Source organism: Hippocampus guttulatus, chromosome 6 (assembly GCF_054856545.1).
Source record: "Hippocampus guttulatus isolate MCC_2025c chromosome 6, RoL_Hgut_1.0, whole genome shotgun sequence".
Lineage (NCBI taxonomy): Eukaryota > Metazoa > Chordata > Actinopteri > Syngnathiformes > Syngnathidae > Hippocampus > Hippocampus guttulatus.
The window spans coordinates 25,116,499-25,136,106 of record NC_141266.1 but is presented as its reverse complement, the minus strand read 5'-3'; the positions used below and the strand labels follow the sequence as shown (position 1 = coordinate 25,136,106).

At 46.1% G+C, this 19,608-nt stretch overlaps 3 protein-coding genes across 4 annotated transcripts; 1 reads left to right on the top strand and 2 right to left on the bottom strand.

Annotated features, from left to right (window-relative positions):
- Nucleotides 1–257: 257 nt before the first annotated feature.
- On the bottom strand, nucleotides 258–4,919 carry rhbdl2 (rhomboid, veinlet-like 2 (Drosophila)). Of its 2 annotated transcripts, none has more exons than XM_086114325.1 (8): nucleotides 4,275–4,919; nucleotides 3,567–3,797; nucleotides 2,310–2,458; nucleotides 1,706–1,818; nucleotides 1,497–1,597; nucleotides 1,355–1,415; nucleotides 1,219–1,280; nucleotides 258–572 (listed from the first exon to the last, which is right to left on the bottom strand). In XM_086114325.1, the coding sequence occupies exons 2-8, from the start codon at nucleotides 3,783–3,785 to the stop codon at nucleotides 390–392; spliced, it is 888 nt and encodes a 295-aa protein (XP_085970451.1). In that variant the 5' UTR covers nucleotides 3,786–3,797; nucleotides 4,275–4,919; the 3' UTR covers nucleotides 258–389. The 2 variants fall into 2 exon arrangements, with proteins under 2 accessions (XP_085970451.1, XP_085970450.1); XM_086114324.1 differs by having other exon boundaries at nucleotides 3,567–3,832; nucleotides 4,275–4,911.
- Nucleotides 4,920–5,868: 949 nt separating this feature from the next.
- akirin1 (akirin 1) lies at nucleotides 5,869–11,177 on the bottom strand. The gene is made up of 5 exons (XM_086112878.1): nucleotides 10,791–11,177; nucleotides 7,665–7,811; nucleotides 6,738–6,866; nucleotides 6,496–6,567; nucleotides 5,869–6,419 (listed from the first exon to the last, which is right to left on the bottom strand). Exons 1-5 carry the CDS (start codon nucleotides 10,996–10,998, stop codon nucleotides 6,409–6,411), a joined length of 567 nt encoding a protein of 188 aa, XP_085969004.1. The 5' UTR covers nucleotides 10,999–11,177; the 3' UTR covers nucleotides 5,869–6,408.
- Nucleotides 11,178–13,052: 1,875 nt separating this feature from the next.
- pnrc2 (proline-rich nuclear receptor coactivator 2) lies at nucleotides 13,053–18,987 on the top strand. Its single transcript, XM_086112879.1, has 3 exons — nucleotides 13,053–14,973; nucleotides 15,238–15,518; nucleotides 16,568–18,987. The coding sequence occupies exon 3, from the start codon at nucleotides 16,590–16,592 to the stop codon at nucleotides 17,064–17,066; it is 477 nt and encodes a 158-aa protein (XP_085969005.1). The 5' UTR covers nucleotides 13,053–14,973; nucleotides 15,238–15,518; nucleotides 16,568–16,589; the 3' UTR covers nucleotides 17,067–18,987.
- Nucleotides 18,988–19,608: the final 621 nt, after the last annotated feature.

Below are 19,608 nucleotides of genomic sequence, written 5' to 3'. Positions count from 1 at the left end.
ATCTGGACCGTAATGTCAAATTGTCATGGGTAATAAATAACGTTGATATTTTTCATCGGCCGGCCCTCCGAGGGAAGCCGTAACTCCGAAGTGGCCGGAGACAAAAAATGAGTGACCCCCCTGAGTTACGGTATTGAAAATGGCTGTTAGCTAGCTGGTAGTAAGCGGGTTACTAAATTGGCTAGCTGTAACCTATAGTCACATTTTAGCCAATGTGTAAGCGCTGAGTAAACTCAGTCATAGTAACACAGGCGGACTGAAAATGGGACACTTTTTAATATGACGTATTAAATGACAATAAAATCCTATGTGTAAAATGGTAAGAGGTAAGGCACCGAGTACAGTATAAACCTAGAAATGAATTAAAAATAAATAATTGAGTGGCTACGCTAGGATGCAGCGGGCGAGATGAAAATGTTGAAAATCACGGCAAAGAGGAAGAAGACTAGGTAGCCCACGATACACATCCAGAAACGAGGGTCCTTCAGCAGCTTCTTGTTGTAGTCACTAAAGAACACGTAGCCCACCGTCATTCCTGCGACGATCCCACCGAAATGAGCCACGAACGACACCTGGCCGCCACAGGAAGCTCGGGGTTAAACTACTTCAAGCGCCTGGTATCAGTGAAGCATTAGCTTGACATCTAGCTATGAGATTATCTATTTGATTCTTTACAGAGTTAGTTAGCTCATTGTTAGTAAATAACTCAGTCATTTATTAGTTGGCAGTCAGCAAGCTACCAGCTAATCAGAAAGGTTAGTTATTTTAGACACTTAGGTAGTTGAAATTACTGGCAAAGCTCACTGGTTAGTTGACTAGTGGTCTTTTTTATTTTTTTTGTCAGTGAGTTGGCTGTTCATTAGTAAATTAGTTAACTTCCTGAGCAACTGTGAGGTCATTTTCAGCCGACAGCAAGTGGCAAAATGGCCCCTCCCTGAGATGGCTAAAAAGGGATGGATTTCGCTGCTTAACTCGTATTCTGCGAATGCAACATTCATCAGCATGCCGTGTTTCGACTCGTGGAGGCGCAGTTGACTTCTCAAATGCTATTCAGAGATGAGGAGCTACAGGCGGTATGAATCAAAGTTGAAACCTGATCAGCTTATGTACCGCTAAAGAAGCGCATCGGCCATTGAGTGGGAGAGGTGAGTGGACGTGGCGGGCTGGAAGCGAGTCGTTTGGATATGCAGCAAACACACAACAAGCAGCCGCACGTACCTTCATACCGCCCTCATCGCCGGCAAATCGTCTGTAGAAGGCGAAGCCAAAGTCCACGCCCACTGCGACACACAACATGCCACTCAATAAAAGGGGAAAAAAACGAATGAAATGAAAATACAAAATGTCTGCCTACCAATAATTACGATGACAAGGATGCGAAACACACCGAGCAGCGGGATCATCTCTCGGAAATTCTGCAACAAGTTAAAAAAAAAAAAAAAAGCTCTACCGCTGAGGCTTTCCTCGATGACCATCGTGCACGTAAGGCGGCTCACCACCACAGCGTTCATGAAGTAGCCTCCGATGAGGGCGTAGACCCCCCCGGAAGCACCCACCAGGGCGCTGAGGGGATCAAAGATGGAGCTTGCCAGCGAGCCTGAGTGGATGGACACAAAGCCGACGTTTTAGCGCGGACGTAGGTTTCTAAAAACGTTTCAAAACCCGAGTCACGTTTGAACGCGCCGGTGCCGAGAGCGTTACTCACCCGCCAAGACTCCGGCCAGGTACACCATTCCCACTTCAAAGCCTTTATGGACCAGCTCCAAGGGGATACCCAGAAGCAGTTGCATGAACAGGTTGCCCACGATGTGCTCCACACTTAATGGAATCATTGGAACGTTAGTACCGTTAGGTTGTTAAATATGAAGCGAACTAAAGTTTTGTTCCTGCTGTCTTTTTAAAATCATATGCTAGTGTGAGGCGTGCTTGCTACCATATTGTTCAAACTAGCGTACGTTTGACCATGCCTGCGTCCAGTAATACAACGCGTCTTGCATATATGTTAAATACAGAAATAGCACCGGGAACTGACAGTGCACCTTTTAAGACGGGGTGCGGCGTACGGCCGTGAAAATGCAGTACATACGTACACATGCGCAAATGCACGCACGCGCATACATTCATACATGTACAGTGAAACGATCCACTGTTTACACTTTGAATTTTAGAACAGTTAGTGGTCGTGGTTTCCTCCATGGAAAAGCAGCCGTGTTTTTCACACTCCACTTCTCCTGAAAGCGAGGCTTCCAAGGTAAAGCAGCTGCTACGGAGGTCAAGGCAAGATGGAACAATTGTTTGGCCGCACTCACCCGGCGTGGACAAACATGTAGGAGAGAAAGCGCCACGCTTCCTGCCTGTACTCGGCCCGGTAGGTGAGGCGGCTGTTCCAGATGCCTTCCTCCAGAGTCACCCACTGCTTCTGCGGCTTCCACACGGCGTAGTAAATGAACATGGACAGCTAGCGACAAAACACAACGCCGACGGTTAGTGTGCGCCGAGCTCATTGAGAACATTTTGTCCGTCAACGTTAATTTGTTTTGGGGGGGGTTTCTGAAGGGCGCGGGGTCATCGAACACATCACTGCAGCACTTCCTGTATGACTGACAAACATCTGTCCTAGTCATCACAAATCTAGGTAATAGTCAGCGCTAACACAATTTGGCTTTAACTAAACATCTGTTAGTGGCATTAAGGTCCTTTGTCAAGGGACCAAAAAGAACTGATTGGTACCACTTTTTGGGCAGCCTGCCAAAGCCTTTTGTCTCATATTAGGATGTTTTTCCCCTGCGTACAAAACTATTAAGCATACGGTAATTTTCTCACGTTCCAAAACTATTTTTTCTTGACAGTTTGACTTCTGAACTATATACAGTATATATATAGTTCGTACATACACACACACGCACGCACGCACACACACACATTAATTTCAATTTTTTTTCGCATAAAATTATGAATTACTCTCCAAAATGTTTCCCTCATAAGATTTGTCAAACTACACTTCAAGTAACTTTTTGTAAAACATTTTTTTTCCGATTGCAATTTAATCCTTTATTCGTTTGACTTTATCCGCGAAAATAACTTTGTTCCACGTAAGCTCACAAAGTCCCACTGGTAATATGAAATGTATTTTCTTCAAGAACTGTTTTTAGCATTCAATTTTGAATTTATTTGCATGATATGACGTTTTTTCCTCCTAAATATTACAAGTTGCAGGACTTTGTCCATTCTTGCAAATGACCTCCCCTTTCTTTGAAAATGTAAACTACATTCACATAATTATGACTTTTTCCTTTTTTTTTTTTTTTTTGCCCTGAACCCACAAGTTGCTGGTGCCTTAAACTGGGCGTCGCTACATGTCAAGATATTTATATTTAGAGGGCACACACCCCGCAAAGGATTTACCCTTCGCAATCGTTCAGTCATTCAAGGGGACCTTTCGACGGCAACATGTTTTTTAGGAGGCTCCTGTTCTCCTTCGAGAATGAATCATGAGCCACAAAAGGAGGAAGCAAGGACACTCGAAGCCCAAAACGCAAGCCGAGTCATCCTTCCGGATCTCGTACCTCGACGACACTGATGGCGATGATGAAAATGGGTGGCGGGCAGCAGTTGGCTCTCTGCAGGTAGGTGCTGCGGGCGTCTTCTGGAAGCATCCACCTGGAGATGCTTTGCTGGAACTTGTCGCAGCACCCCAACTTGCGTCTGCCGTCGGGGAGGTCCCGCTTCTCATCTTGTCGCTCTACGGGGAACGGTTCCTGCTGCTCTAGGTCCACGTCGCCCATCACCACTGCGTACTGGTGCGGTGGCAAAACAATCGGTTTGCTCAAATCTATTTTGAAGAGGATCGGTTACAGCAAATTACTTGTCGTATATTTCAAGGTTTTTAAAAGCAAAGACAATTCCCAATTTTGGTATTTCAGCAAGAAACATGAAATGACTGCACATAATGTGCTTTGGTGAGCCGCATAAAATGACGTGGCGGGCCAGATCTGGCCCCCGGGCCTTGTGTTTGATAACCGTGTTTGAGTTTGTTTTTTGCTAGTTTGAGATTTTTGATAGAATACATGGGCCTCCGTTCAGATTTGGGAAAACCACTGGCTTGTTTCTTTCGGGGCAAACAATGCAAGGTGGAGAACTGGACACACCCCCCCTACCCCCCCTAGCCCATCCCCGAGGATCTGCCGCAAAGGTTCCGTGTTATCAAGACAGCAACTACTACGTTCAAATGCAGTGTATGACAAAATGAGTGTGATTGAAGTAGGCAAACTCACCGCAAACTTGAACTGGAAGCCGGCCAAACAAACTATGGAGTCGCTACTTGACAGGATCAATGAGTGAACGCTTCAATCGTTCTTGGATTAGTTGGGTCCGTTTCTGTTTTTATTTCGCTCAGTAGTTGCGAGCCTCGACGTTGCTAGCAAGCGTCGCCGTCTCCAATGAAAATTGGAGGAGAAAAATGACTCTTGCAGATAATTATAGTTCCCCTGAGTTTCCCCCCCTTCCTTCCGCCCAGCGACTAAACAAACACGGCGCACGTAATACGGAATATTTGACCGTCCTATTCACAAGTTCCAGGCTTGCCTGGAGGGAGTCGCTTTGCTTCCCTTACGCGATTCTACCTGATAGGCCCTGTTAGTAACCTGACGCTACCTGCGACCTGTCATCTCCCGCCTCTCGCTGCGTGCCACGCCCGGAAGGCGGGAAGCGACGCCTCGGCTCGATTTGCATACCTCAGTAGTCGGAACATGAACAACTGGAAAAAGAAACTTTGCATTCTCTGAGCTTCTTCCCCTCACGAGGGTCGCGGGCGTGCTGGAACGTATCCCCAGCTGTCTTCGGGCTAAAGCTTGGGCCCGCGCTCAACCGGTTGCCAGCCAATCGCAAGGATTGAAATAAAAACAAGCAGTTAATTATTAAGGCCACCGAGTCATGTGAATTCGACAGAGCCAATTCAAAACAAGGAACGAAACTAACGTGTTGGTAGGCTAATGTCCCACACGGTGGCGCTACAGTCCATATCATGTAGCCCTTTTTTGGAAAAATGCATGACTAATTTTGAGTGGATTCAAAGTCCAAACAAACTACAGTGGTTCTTAAGATATAATGCATCTACGTATTGTACCTTAAAGTAAACTTGGAACTTAAGTGTACTGTAGAAAAAAAAGGGGCCCCCCCCCCAAAAAAAAGACATTCGGATGAATTTGTTGTCCTCAATTGCTACAATTACAGCTATGTCTCGAGGAGTACGTTAACGGTTTCAATTGTATACTTTTAGAATTGTCGATCACAGAAAATGTGAAAAAAAATACGTTTTTTTCCTTGTCACATTTATTCCCCGTCACCCAAAAAAATAATTTCAACAGCGACCATGAGTGTAAAATGTAAACTTCATTTAAATAATTACTTTTACAGTATTTCTACTATGTTTTAAACTAATCTTAATGTTTACATTCACAAACAGCACAAAATGAGTGATTAAATATTCACAAATTTTGGAAACGACCCTACACTGATATTTTTTAAATAAGTTTTCAACCCGTTAAAATTTATTTTAAAAAATTGTTTATACATTTTTACTGTCAACTGCAAACTGATTTATTCTAACTAGTATTAAAATAAATTAAATAAAACACCGCTTTTCCAGAAATGCACATTTAAAAATATTTTCAGCAAATTCATTTTCTACGACTATAACCTAAATCAATCATATGGTTGTTCAAGTTTGCCATTCTTTTTTTCCTCCTTGCTTTACAACCACCACCAATGGCAACCTTTGGGTAAATGCTAGTAAACCGAATCCACTGAGAGGAACATACCATTTAAAAGAATTAGAATTAAAGAAAGAATCTCTCTGGGGATTGTAAATCACAGAACTTTGATTTCTTTATTTTTTTTTTCAAAAGGGAGGTGAGGGGATGGCGGGAGGGGGGGGGGGGGAAGCACATTCTCTTGTTGGAGGAGAGATAGGGCGAGCGGGGAGTGACGACATGAGGTGTTAAATACAGCTGCTCACTTCAATGAGCTTCTATCACATGAGCCAAGAAGAAGAAGCAGAAACTTTGTAGTCTACAGCGCCAGGCCAGAGATCGGACACAGCTTCAGTCCACGTTTTCAGTTAGAAAGAGACAGCGAGAACAAGAGACGACAAACTAAAAACGTAAAATAAAGACAAAAAACAGGAGGGGGGGGGGCGCAACAGGACAAAGGTCGGTCATCTCTCAAGATTTATTCTTGAGTTTTGGCCAGTAGCAACAGTTTTGGAAAAAAAGCGGTTAAATCATGGCACTGTGAGTGTGTGTTGGGGGGGGGCGGCGGGGGGGGAGAGACAAATCAAGTGGTAGAAGGCCTTCGAAGGGTAGCCATCTTGTGTGTGAGGGAAGAAAGTGGGAACTTGTTTTGGTGCGTTCAGGAGACATCTGAAAAATAGCAAAGGACGGTAAGTAGGACTGCTTAAAGACCAGTTTCAACTAATGAATACGGTGGCGTGCTTACAACTAGCAGGCCGGGCGCCGTATCTTCGCATGATCTGATCTTGTGTGAATTTCACAAAAGACTCGTATTGTTCTGTGGAGAAAGTCCACAGGCCAAAGGGGTTAATCTCAATTGACCAATCAATCGCTGGACTCCTGTCTTGAGTGCCATGTGGTCCCCCCCCAAAAAACACGAGTACTTTTTTTCCCCCTTCCAAACACTGTGAAAAGTATATCAAGCGAGAATCTCATCGTCATAGTTACCTGAGAGTTTTGTGTTGAGGATCTGTTCGTACTCCTCACGGATCTTCTCCTCGTGGTCTTTGAGCAAGCGCTCGCACAGGTAGCTCACCTGCTTTAGCGTAAACGAGGGCTGGTCCCGTCTCGAGGCGCCTGACAAAAGGAAACGAAAAAACAGGCTTACAAAAATTGACATTTTTCCTTCCACAAAGTCTCACTGCAATTGTAAAACACGACAAAATGCAAAAATTCAGTAATTGTGAGGCAGAATTGATAAAGGCCATCGCCAACCGTCATACGCTTGCCTGACCAGGCCACTAAGTCAATGTCATATTAGACTGCCGAAAACAAGCCAAAGAGTATTTTCAAATTCAGACTGGGATACTTTTCTCACCGTCTGAAACGGGCTACTGTGGAGACACAAGAACCAAATGCGCCCGGTGGACACTTGATTTCTCAAAATAGGGCACGAAGCTGGGCTCGCGTCATGTCGTGAGGTTTGGCCGTTAGCCTTCACAGTCACATCAGCGACACCGGGAGCACGCAATGGCGGCGAGGAACAAAGGGAAGCTCCGTCGCCAAATGATTAAATCCAGTAACCCGCAGACAGAAACCCTGCGCTCACGAGAACTAGATTCGTCGTAGGCGGCGCGGTGTCGTCACTGCGGTAATACGGCAAACGACGCGGGCTCCTTGAAGCTAACGTAGCAAAAGGTGAGAAATCGTTTGTTTCCGTTTATTATGCCGCGGGGCTTCAAAAGATGTGAAAAACGGGGCCATGAACACTTTGGGGACGGCTCCCTCGAGCAAAACAAAAACAAACTTATTGGGGATCGTGGGAAGGCAAGTGCTAATTGACATGAAATATCACATGGACAGAGAGGGCCAGCGCCCGCAGAGGCTTTCTGTCGGATCCCTGCGGCGGGGCCCCGGCCGGCCGTGTTCACCTACCCGGTGGGGAGCTGGGGGCGTGCAGGGACGAAGAAGGGCTGGAGACGTCGGAAGGTCCGCAGGCCTCCGTCTGGCTGAAGGCTCCCTCCAGCTGCCGCCTCCTCTGGATCCTGCTGTACTCCTGGCGCAGGTTTTGGAAGATCTGCTCTGTAGAACGCCAAGCAAAAACAATGAACGAGACCGATGAGGACTTGGGAGCATCCCGTCATCGTCATCGTCATCTCATCAAGCGTGCAACAGCTCTGCTGAGTCACTCACATTTTTTTATTTTGTCTGAAAATTTCCCCCTACAATTTTTCAGTACCTCTGTGAAAAACATTCAACTTTGCATCGATTCTGTAAAATCAGAAATGAATGTTTCTCTCAAATTATTTCATTTCGCGGAATCACTGGGGAAGAGCGTTTTGGCTCTGAGGGATCTTGGCGTAAAAACAAATCTTGCGCCAGTTCGGTGGAAAAGTCCCATCAATTTGGCACCATGTGAACCTCATTTTACATGCTAACGGGCACCTGTACGAAACTCAACTTTGCAGGATTGTTGACTGGTGAGGGGTGCAACGTCTACCGCAAGCGGTCGCGTGACTGGCTACTGTTGTTTGGGAGTCGGGGGGAGCAAGAGAGGGAGAGAGAGAAAGAAAAGAGAGAAAAAGATGTGCCCGTGAACATTGGGACTGCATCCTCATCAGTCGCGCAGACTCGACTCTGGGGTGTTGCTCAGAAACAATGTGTAGGCTGAACAGTCCATCGCAGACACTTCCTGCCGGCTGTGAGTTGGGGCAGGGGACAGGGGGGGGGGGCTGGCCAAAGGGCCTCAGACGCTGACCAAACAATGAAGCAGACATGAGATCCAGCACATAGATTGGACAAGGGCGTATGGGCCGAACTGTGAGAATATCCAGAGAGAGACCGTGTGTGGGTGTGGGCGAACGAGAAAAGAAAAAAAAAAAAGTTGTGGGGCACTGAAGCGTACGATGGCTCAGCTCAAGTTACAGCAGATCAACAAAAAGCAATCGTTTGCTTCAAAGGCTGCACTGTTTTGGTTCCGATCCTGAATTTGGGAAGAGCTGCGGCGGGGGAGTTTGTACCTCAAGCGACATGCCCCGAAATTGGATCGGAGTCAGAACGCATCGTAACCACCAGGCGAAGCCAACGCGTCTTTCGAGCGCTACGTCGTCAGAGGTCGCGTGCTCAGCTTGGGTGCTGCTCCATCTTTCGACCACAATTTCTCAGAGCAGAGCGCCTTTTTCTTTGGCTTTTTGGCATTATGATGATACTCAAAAAGGGTGGGGTCACCCGCCAAACAGGAAACGGAACATACAGCGACACGTCTGTCCTGGTTGCGAGGTACGAGATGGCTGACTCAACGAGAGCGCGACAAAGGGCAGGCGTTGCGGTCTCATTGTCAAGAGACTCGCCTCCCGGGAGACGCAATCATTTCCCTCGATGCGCGGTATTGTTTTCATTTTCTTTGTTAAGGCGGTTCACAAGTTAGAATGTTAAAAACGGTCAACTTGGCTGAACTTGTCCCATTAAACGGAACGCACAGAAACGTCTCCAATAAGTATTCAGAAGAATCAAAAAATAACGAGCACTTTCAAAGGCTGGAAAATCATTCATGAATAGATTGGGGGGGGGGTTAAAAAAACATTTAGGAAAGGCAATGTAACGTCACACAAAAACATACCAAATCCAGGTCCGATGTTTATACCAAGCTTGACGACTTTTTGTTCACGTTTAGTTAAATTAATTAAAAAAAATATCGTTTTAAATACCTGGTTCTCGCAATTCTCGGTGCGTTGGCCATTCTGACTACAGCTGGCATTTTGACAATCTGTCATTCCAAGGAAAGCTTGCCACATTGTCACTCAATGGCCCGTACCGAACAAAATTGAACAGAAAGCCAGCCATTTAGGGTGAACCAGTCGGGCATCGGTCTAAATAATCATTCGAAAGCTGCTATTCGAGACCAAGGTTTCCCCAACCCGAATTGAGTAATTCGCACATTTGACGCAAGCAAAATGTCACGGCACAACATCCTCCCTTAAAAAATAAAAATAAAAAAATGAGAAGCAGCGCAGTAAAACAGGCCAAAACACAGATTTGAAGAATGACAAAAGACTCATTGCATTTGAGTGTCGAAATTAATTGAGTCAAGATTTCGACATTTCTGCTCAGAGCCATTCTGTTTTCTACACGGCGCACCACCACCGTTCAAGACAGCTGGACGATGCCAAATTACAAAGCTTTTTCATCCACGCCAGTGGTGTCTAAACTCGGTCCTCAGGGGTTTTTGATGCATTCCACCTGCAACACACCAGATTCAAATTATCGGGATTATTCACAGTTTTCTGGTGAGCTGATCATTTGAATCCGGTGTGTTGCCGGGGGGAGGGGGTAGACGCATCTAAAACTGGCAAGACAACAAGTAGCCCTTGAGGACCGGAGCTGAACATGGCTGACGTACACCACCGGCCACGGGTGGAGCAGGGCGTCAAAGAGGGTCGACCATTGCAAGGATGTGCTGCGGAGAAGAAGGGTTCCTTCTGTTGCCGTTTCCAGCTTTAATTCCTCCTTCCAAATCTCCGCTTATTGAGGAGCAGGGTGGGGCAAAGGCATCGAGGAAATGAACAATGCCCTCCCACCCTCAGGAGGAAAGGAATAATGAATACCCCCACCACCACCTCAATCCAAGTTGATGGTGCCATCTTCAAATGTTGCAATCCTTGTTAGCCGGCTCTCACTTGCCGAACCTTTAATTGCCGTTTTGCAACATCTTATATGACGACACATAAGCGAAAACAAACGGAAGGAAGATTGTCCACATTGATAAGTGAAATGTTCTACTTCGAACGAAGCATCTGAGGAGAACAAAACGATTTCGAGTTCACGGTCACGCATTTGACGGTGAGGGCCGTTCTTGAGGCTTTGAAATGGGCACATGACGGAATACGGGTCAGGACTCCACAATAACTCAACGACGACATTCCCTCGCGGATGTTAGCCTAGCAAGCCAAGCGTTAGCTTCCAACCCCGATTCAAGCTAACAACTCCACCCGAATCCCCTCCTCCCCGTGACACCCACCCCCAAAACACATAGACACACACACACAAAGCAATCGAGGGTACCTGGCGTGAGTCTGTTGTCGCCTGCGACGCTTTGCGGCGACATGGAGTGCGTCGGGCCGTCGACAGCGGCGCGGAGATTGTTGCATCTTTGTGGGGACGGAGTGCCGGGAGTTCCCGGCAGGGGGTTGCACCGTCTCCGTTTAGGAGACTGGGGACTAAGGAGGGCCTCGAACTCCATCGAGCGCTTCAGTGTCGCCCCGCAGGCCATGTTCGGCGAAAAAAGGCCTTGTCAAACTAATAGAAACAAAATTCAGTCCGTGTTAATGCCGGTGCCGGGCGTCCGTCTTGCTTCCCACAACAACGGCTTTTTTTCTTTTTCTTTTTCTTTTCGTCTGAGAGCCAAGAGCCGAGTGAGCCTGCTTGAATTTTTCAAACGTCACAATGGCGGAACGTACCAATGAGCAAATGAGAGCGGGGGGGGGGGTTATCCTATGGTTGCAACCTCTTCTTTGCTGTCCTTTCTGATTCACCGGTAATTTTGATTGAGACATTTTCTTAGTAATTTCCCTTAACACATTATTTTTCCCTGAACTCAACTTTTCATGACGTTCTTTTACAGAGGGTCACCCCCACGCCGACTGGCGTGATGGTTTGAGTTGAACTCCTTACCGAAGTCATTGGCTGAAGGTGGAGGTGTGCTGATAAGTGGCATCAAATGTAAACTGATCGTCAAATCAATTTGGGGTATTACTGACTGAAGCTGGAATGGACTGTTTCAAATGGGGAAAATAAGTTCTTGTGGAAAATGGCTCGCTCATATTGTGTTTGAAAATAGACGTTTCACGAGGACGGCAATAAAATATGATAAGTAAGAAGTAATCACGTTGCAGAGAGCCAAATGTCAAGCCTCATCGGCGCCAACCAGCGCAACCTTTTCCACTCAGCGCAACAATTAAGGGTGGACGCTTCTTTCTGAGAGAGTAAGAGGGAGCGAGGGGGGACAACAACAACAATAATAATCAGAAAATGCCATTACTTGTCCTCTCTATCAATGTTGAACTTAGACCTGAGAGGGAACATTGACATTTTTCAGGAAAAATGGAAAATCATTTGGAGCTCAAAGCAAACGCATATAAAATCATGATCACGCTGAACACGTGGCGGCTATGAAGAAAATGACTTGAATGTAATTTTAAAACGTTTCTTTAGTCCATATGCAGTAGCCCCCCCCCCCCCAAACAACAACAACAAAACCCCAGATATATTATGAGTCACCAAATTCCCTTTTGTGTCCTTTTCGAGCGGCTGCAGTTCAGTTCCAGGCAACGAAGATTCACAAGCCCCCCGCCCCTGGTGGACGCATGAGGTGGTTGTGGTAATCAGATTCTCAGATCGATCCTTTCCCCGATATGCAATCAATAGGCTAAACGCACGTAAGAGGATGGTATGAAATCATGCTGCCATTAATTGGAGTGGCCCATTAGTGTCATAATTTTAGGAACAATAAATCCATTCCAGTACTGTTTGGAAGAGAGGTCTTAAATGAAAACAGATTGAATATATATATATATATATATATATATATATATATATATACACCCCCCCCCCCCAGCACCTTCAAGAATTTTTCCAAATAATGATCTAAGATGCAAAGTAAAGGTGTCGCGGTGCATTCGGGAGCTTTCGCGATGAAACATTTGGACCGGGGTAGAGGGGGAAGGCGTTCTCACACCCATTTAGTTCAGGGACAAGAGGCAAGTGGGAAGTAGCTGCCCCGCTCTCGAGCCAAACATTTGTTCCACAGACAAACACAGTGCAGCTCAGCCTGTGGCTAATCAACATCATTCTTCGCATTACGCTTTGGGCGGAATTTGAAATCTGGCCACTCATTCCCCATGAAACCAGCACAGCAACTAAATGAATACTGTACAGTGATGCAAACAACTTAGGCCAGCGTTTAAACAGGCTCTCCCAGCTTCTTCAAACTCAAACAAATGCCACTGCTGTTTTTGGAACATGAAATGACACCGTTGGGCTTTTCCACTATTCAACTCTTAATCATGTCCTTTGCTAAAAACACAAGAGTTTCACCCTCATATTTTATTTTTGTTGATCTGAGAATTTACGGCCATAACTTTTTTTTTTCATTTCAAATGTCATGAAATGGGTTCCTGTTCACACAAAAGAAAAACATGTTTGCTTTGCATTTTGTTCCCTTACTGAAACAAATGCAAACTCAACCATGACCTTTAAACAGAGACACAGAGCAAACCCTTAATGTTGTTTTTTTGAGTGACAGACGGACCAGTTTTTTTTTAATCACTTGTCCTTGAGGACCTCTGTCTGAGCATGCTACGAAATCACAATGCGTTCAAACTGTTTCTACGCCTCTCCAACAATGGAACACATGCAGTCAACAGGACGTCACACAGCGAGGCCCTCGAGTGAACTTGGGAGGGAAAAGTTGGTACGTGTGTCATCTTTTTGCTTTATGAATTAAGTGACATGGTTGTGTGTGTGTGTTTGTACTCTCGGTGTCATGTTTACGTCGACAAATATGGTGACGTGGCCTGCTGGATCGACGCGACCTGCAGGAGGTCTTGCCGCTGACCTACTTTCCTTCCATAGTTTGGGACTGGTGATTTTCCGACTCCGCCTCCCCCTTCCCCCAGCCTGACAGTGTGCTCAGTTGTTGTGCAACTTTTACAAATCCACTTACGCACTTCAGTGGAGTAAAGCCACTCAGGCTGACAGATCATGATCTTGTGACACATCGATCTGTTTTTTTTTTTCAGCGCAAAGATGCTCAAGGTCATATGAGCCGTGATGTACACAGTAGCACAAGAGGTACACATAACGTGGGCTTCCCAAACTGATGGCGGCAAGCTGTTTGGAAGCTATGTTATTGTTCTGATGACTGAGTAGACTCGCATGGCCGGAGTGTGAGGCAGTTACACTTCCTGTCCCATACCATTTACAACCAACTGAAAAACTGTTTCCTTTGCTTACGTGCGATTCTCTGGGTACTCCGGCTTCCTCCCACAGTCTAAAACAATGCAAGTTCAGTTTACCGGAGACTATAAATTGTCCATTGGCATAGTTGTAAACAAAATACCTTTGAGAAAATGGGAGTCTCGTTTGTTAAGTCCACAGGTCCATTTTATGTCTAGATTGAGGTCATGCGTTTGTTGGTACAGTAAATATGACATTCCAGTCTATTCTAACTAATTGTTAATACCTCTTCGTGCGAAACCTGACTCGTGTCCTGCTCAAAACATTTAAGTCGAATCAAGTCACCTGCAAAAGGTTGCTAACAACACCATCGTATGTTCTATTTTCACTGGTAATGAAACCACACACACACACAATATATATATATTTAATAACAATCAATTGATGTTGACATTTCGTATCAATTAGCTACTTATTACACACTTGTTTATAGCGGGAGAGTGCTTCGGACATTCCAACGTCATCTAGAAGAAGGAAAGGCATTTTGAGAGATGAGAATGCAGTTGGTTGACTTGTATCCAAAAAGTCAAACATTTTGGTGAGTTGACGGGGTGGGGGTGAAGGGTTTCATTCCGAGCCTGTTGCTGCTGTTTCGACACAAAAGGGAACAAACAAGCTTCCGAGATACTCAAACGCCTTGTCTCCTCAAATAGTTGTGTTGAACAAAATGTGGCCGATTTCGACAAAGGATCGACATTACATAAGGTTTAATCCGATGTTTATCGTGTCTTTTCCGTACTGCTTGTATAATCCCGTTGCGTTACCTCCGTTGCGTTACCTAACAAACATTTCAGAAAGCGAGACAGCGAATGTACAAACATTCGACGTGTAGTGTGTTTTTCGTGTTTTCTGCCTTCTCTATGAGGAAATTGCGGAAAGCACAAAGGAGAAGACAAGTCGGTCACTGACGTCACTCATCTGGCAACAAGAGTGAACGCGTCCGTCTCTCTCGTCGCTGATTGGCCGGGGCCCATCAAGCTCGCGATGTGATTGGTCGGAGACGGCCTGCCATCAACAACAGGGACGAGCCGAGGGCGACATTTTGTAGCAAATCAGACGCAGACGGAAAAGAAGACGAGAGAGAAAGGAGGCGATAGCTTCTCGGAGTTTGTTTTCCCATCAACTAGGGTGACCACCAACCAAATTTGTGGGGAATACGAAAGAGGGATATCTGTTTCGCCGAAACAACGAACCGGACGAAAGGCTTCGACGATCGAGCCTGAAGAAGTCGGTGAGAGACTTATTTGTTTTCCTCCCGATCACCGTTTCAGAGCCGAAGCGTCTTTGTTTTTGTTCCCCGTCTAAGTACGTCGCTCGACAACAGAAACGGCGAACTGAACGATTCTATCGCTTTACTGCTCGATTAATTAACACGTCGTAACATACTCAGCAGAAAGTAATGCCCGGTATGAAATGGGCATTTAACGACGTCACAACATGAAGCGTACGTCGAAATGGCCAATTGTGTAACGGTAATGATTGTCGTTCATTTGAGGTCCCGCGGCTTCGTGCTGAATCGTGTGCGCCGAGGTGAATTCATGTTCAGCTCGGCTCCGCGACCAAGCGACGCCCATTGGCACTCGACGACCGCCAGCCCGGCACACTCGACGGGACCAAGACCGCTCGGCAGCAGCAGTAGTCGACCCGACGGCGACGACATCATTGGTGTCGGCTGTTGTTCTCGGAGACGGAGGACGCTGTCAAAAAAGGCGCAAGGGAGACGAAAAGGACGGAGAAGAGGGATCTCTTCCTGGCCAACTTGGTGGCAACAAAGAGGTGCGTGCCTGCTGCTTGTTTTCGTCGCTGTTGGGCTGATGGGGGAGGGGCGGCGGGCGCTGCTTGCGCTTCCGCACGTAGGCGAAGGACGGGGAGATTTGTTACGCAATTATAAAAAGTACGTCCCTTCAAAACCGACCAAATGGTAATATAATATATAATAATAATAATACATTTTATTTATAAGCGCCTTTCAAGACACCCAAGGACACTTTACAATAACAAAAAACACAAAACAATACGGGTTGAGCAGCGGCAGCCAAAACGCGCCAGCGTTCACTCAACCCGGAAGAATTAGTAATGACTACTTTTTATTCAAAATCTGATTTTAGATCAACTCGTTGCCGGCAAACATACACCTTTTTGGGGCGGCGGGGGTGTCTAGAAATGACACTTTGTGAGGATTGTCATTGTGAATTTCCCCGTGACGAGTTTCTTGTACGCAGGACAAGATCTTCACAATCAAATGCCACTAGCTGCTGGCGCCTTTGTTTACGTGACGCCGACCTAAAAAAACGGGGAGGCCATAATGTCAAAAGAGAACAAAAAAAAATGCGACAACCAGCAGCTACACAAACGAATAACACACACCGGGCTCTCCCTGGCTGGCACCTCGTGCTCAAATGGAAATGAGCAGACTTCTTCTAATGTGCATTTGCAATCAAGCATTTTAGGTCTTGCTGATTTGTTCAACTCCGGTGAGAGGATAAAGATGTGTGATACTGTTCAAGTTAGCAAGATAGCCCCTCTGTGAAGCCGACTTGTTGACCACCGTGCCGTCCACGACAGCTAATAACCATTTGCCAGTCATCATCAACCAACCCGAAGATGTCAAAATCGCAAGGCAGTTTGCGTACCATCCGTTTAGTCCAGTTTTGCCAGCTTTTAGATTTAGTTTTAACAAATGTGACAAAGGGTTGATAGACACGAAGAAATAAATCAACATACGATGCAAATGTAAGGTGTCTTGTCGGTTGGAGTTACTTTCCAATCCAAAATGAAATTATGAAGTGGAATAAAAGTTAACGCGTCCGGACCTGCGTGCTTAGGTGACAATCAAAGTGAAGCATCATGGGAGGAGGAGGCGGAGAGCGGTGCGGCAACATTCCGGGCCCCCACCATGAGCGCCCCAAGAAGAAGAACCAGCAGCTGGGCCGCAGCAAGCAGAGGGGCCGCGACCAGAACGGCAACGTGACGTCGGCCGCGGGGCCCGGCGTCCTCCACCACCACCACCGCCGCCGCAACAACGACAAGGGCGACCTGGTGTACCAATGCTCCCCGGAGGCACGGCAGGCCGAGGCGGCCGCTTCCATCGCCCGCCTGGCCGCCGCCTACCAGCATGACTGGGAGGGGGCGGTGTCCCACCTCAACACGCTGCTGAGCGCCCGGGGCAGCCCCGGCTATGCCGGGCCCAAGTTCAGCGAGCCGCCCTCGCCCAGCGTGCTGCCCAAGCCCCCGAGTCACTGGGTGGCCTTCCCAATGAGTGCCGGCGAGAGCAGGGAGATGATGACCTTCCAGCTCAAGAGCCTCTTAAAGGTGCCGGCCTGACCGGGCAAATGGCTGTGGTACACTTTTTAAAGAGCTTTTTTTTTTTAAAACCAAATCACATATTACAACTCTCTTGCCTTGCTGGCAACGACAAAGTGGAATCCCCCCTCCCCCCCTTTTTTGCGTCGGTTTTCGTTCTTTTTATTTTGGCTATCAAAGCAGATTGTGTGCACTTATTTTTCCATGTTAATTCCTGTCCACCTCTGTGGACATATACAGCCATTTTTCATTTTGATACCCAATAACGAGTTGCCGGCACGGGGTCCAATCTCCCTTTCTTATGTAGCACATTTCAGAACGAGAGCCACCGCGGTGTTCTCGTTTTCAAACAGTGGGACACTCAACTGCGATTCTGCTGGGAAATCATGTGTACATTGTTTTTAATGCCGTTTGATGGAAAGTTGATATCGTGGCACGCAGGCCTTAGGCAGTCGACTCCTATGTATCCTTCCTTATTTTAATTTTTTTTTTTAATCGCGCTGTGCGCACATGCACTACAGAAGGCGGCTGCTGTAAGGCCTGGCTGGCACTCATGTTCACGCTGCCTCTCAAAGACAAAGATTTTCCTCTGTCACTCTTGTTATTGTCCTCCTTTTTTGGAGGGAGCATCCCGAAGGGGGCGGCGCCCACTTCAATCAAATATGAGACGGGACAGACGTTCAGTTAGTGTGACAGTGTCAATGTCCCTCATGAAGGGCAAAATGGCGGACAAGTCGCGGCGCTTGCGTTTGTCGGGTGCCCAAGTGGTCTTGTGCTTTGGCTGGGCCGTGCGTCAACCAAAGCTGTTCCCCCTTCCCCACCCCGGTGTTCCCCCGACTCGGTCTCATCTTGCAAGGCCCACTTGTGCCGCTAAGGCACGCGGAAGAGGACCCATTCATTGGGTCCTGTCTGCGGCACCATTTGGCATTGAAGAGAGAAGACCGCGGCGCCATTTCGTGACGTTACGTGAGCGGTGTGCGTTGTTTACGTTCCATCATGAGCCCATTTTGCACTGCACTTGCTCCAGATGTGTCATCGTTACAGGCTGCGTGCGATGTTGAATCAGACGCGCGATCGACTATCTTGTTTTTCCTTCTCCTCGTGAGCTGTTTTTTTTTTTTGGACTTGTTGTTGCTTTCCCCCGTGCAGAACTGAATCTGCTTCATAGCCAGACTAGAGACGACAAAACCTCATTTGTTGATCATGTCTTTCAGGAGCCATGTAAATACGACTCATGACAACATGTATAAAATTCTTGTAGCATATTATACAGTTGCAAGCCAAGGGTTTGGAGGAGGCTTGCGGATGAAAAGTATTTTTAGTACTCATGATAACACTGAATGTACGAGGCGCATATGCCGTCTCAACTTTGCCGATGCTGAAGAATATTTTTGTTAAGAAAAAAAGAAAACCATGCATTTACCAGTACGAGGGAACCCTGCACTGAAGTCTTTCCGGAGATCTTGCACACGTTTTGCTTCTTTAAAAAATTTGTACGATGCAGTGTAGGGTGAAAGAGAAGAGTTGATAATTGGAACTGGGGAGATTTGCTCATGGATGACGTTCACCTGGATCAATTTGGAACTGTGCGTTCAAGCCCCTTTCGAAAAACAATTTGAATCTTGTCCTATTTTTTTCAGAAGCACCCACAACTCTCAGCTGTTCTTCCGCCAGCTGATTTTGTTTTTTTTAAACAATCGATTACTATGGTTATCCAGTTGAGTCACGCATTGCAGTCTCCCCATGCTAAATTAGAAGTCGTCTTGTCATTAATTGGATTTGAATTTGTCCCCAGCGATTATGTCATTGTATGTGGAAAGACGAAAATGCCCTGTTTAGAATTGTTAACAATTGGCTTGAAGAATCCGAGAAAAAATCCTTTTGATTTGATGAGTTAAATTTGACAACAAATAAAAATAAAGTCCCCCCCTTACCCCCCAAACCATTTGACTGCCTTGATTTCATTGTATGTCTGTTGTCTTAACGCAGTGGTTCTCAATTATTTTCTGTCATGCCCCCCCAATGAAAACATCTCACCCCCCCCCGCACGACTATAAATAGTATCATTTGTCTATAAAATTGTTATTAGTACACCTTTGCATAACACTGTATCCTTCTTAACGTATAAGAGAATAAAAAAAAGAAATATGGACCAACTTACAACAAAGAATAGCTTTAGTAACGAACAGAAAAGATTTAAATTGCATCTGAAATTCAAAAATAACATTAAATCCTTAATTTAACAATAAATATTTTTGACTGACCATGTCAAACCATACGATACTGAAAAATAAAATTACATAAAATCAATAACTAATGTAAGTTGAGGGGTTCGTTGTTTTTCAGTGGATAGCTCTACGAATGACAAAAGTAGAGATGGAATCCTTTAATGCAGTTTATTAAAAGGAGAAAAAACCCCATATGCACCTCCGAACGGATGAACGAGAACGCAACCCACTTTCGGTCACGAAAACACTTCCTGCTTCTCTTTAGCCAATCAGACGCAAGCAACATAAGAATGTTTCAACAATTATTAAACAGATCATTTAGATAACTATAATCT

Coding starts and splice junctions, on each gene's coding strand:
- rhbdl2 (XM_086114325.1), bottom strand. CDS start 3,785: ATGGGCGACGTGGACCTAGAGCAGCAGGAACCGTTCCCCGTAGAGCGA. Junction 1,819..2,309: donor TACATGTTTGTCCACGCCGG/GTGAGTGCGGCC, acceptor GATTCCATTAAG/TGTGGAGCACATCGTGGGCA. Junction 1,281..1,354: donor CCTTGTCATCGTAATTATTG/GTAGGCAGACAT, acceptor TGTGTGTCGCAG/TGGGCGTGGACTTTGGCTTC.
- akirin1 (XM_086112878.1), bottom strand. CDS start 10,998: ATGGCCTGCGGGGCGACACTGAAGCGCTCGATGGAGTTCGAGGCCCTC. Junction 7,812..10,790: donor CGACAACAGACTCACGCCAG/GTACCCTCGATT, acceptor GGCGTTCTACAG/AGCAGATCTTCCAAAACCTG. Junction 6,867..7,664: donor CGCCCCCAGCTCCCCACCGG/GTAGGTGAACAC, acceptor TCCTTTTGTCAG/GCGCCTCGAGACGGGACCAG.
- pnrc2 (XM_086112879.1), top strand. CDS start 16,590: ATGGGAGGAGGAGGCGGAGAGCGGTGCGGCAACATTCCGGGCCCCCAC.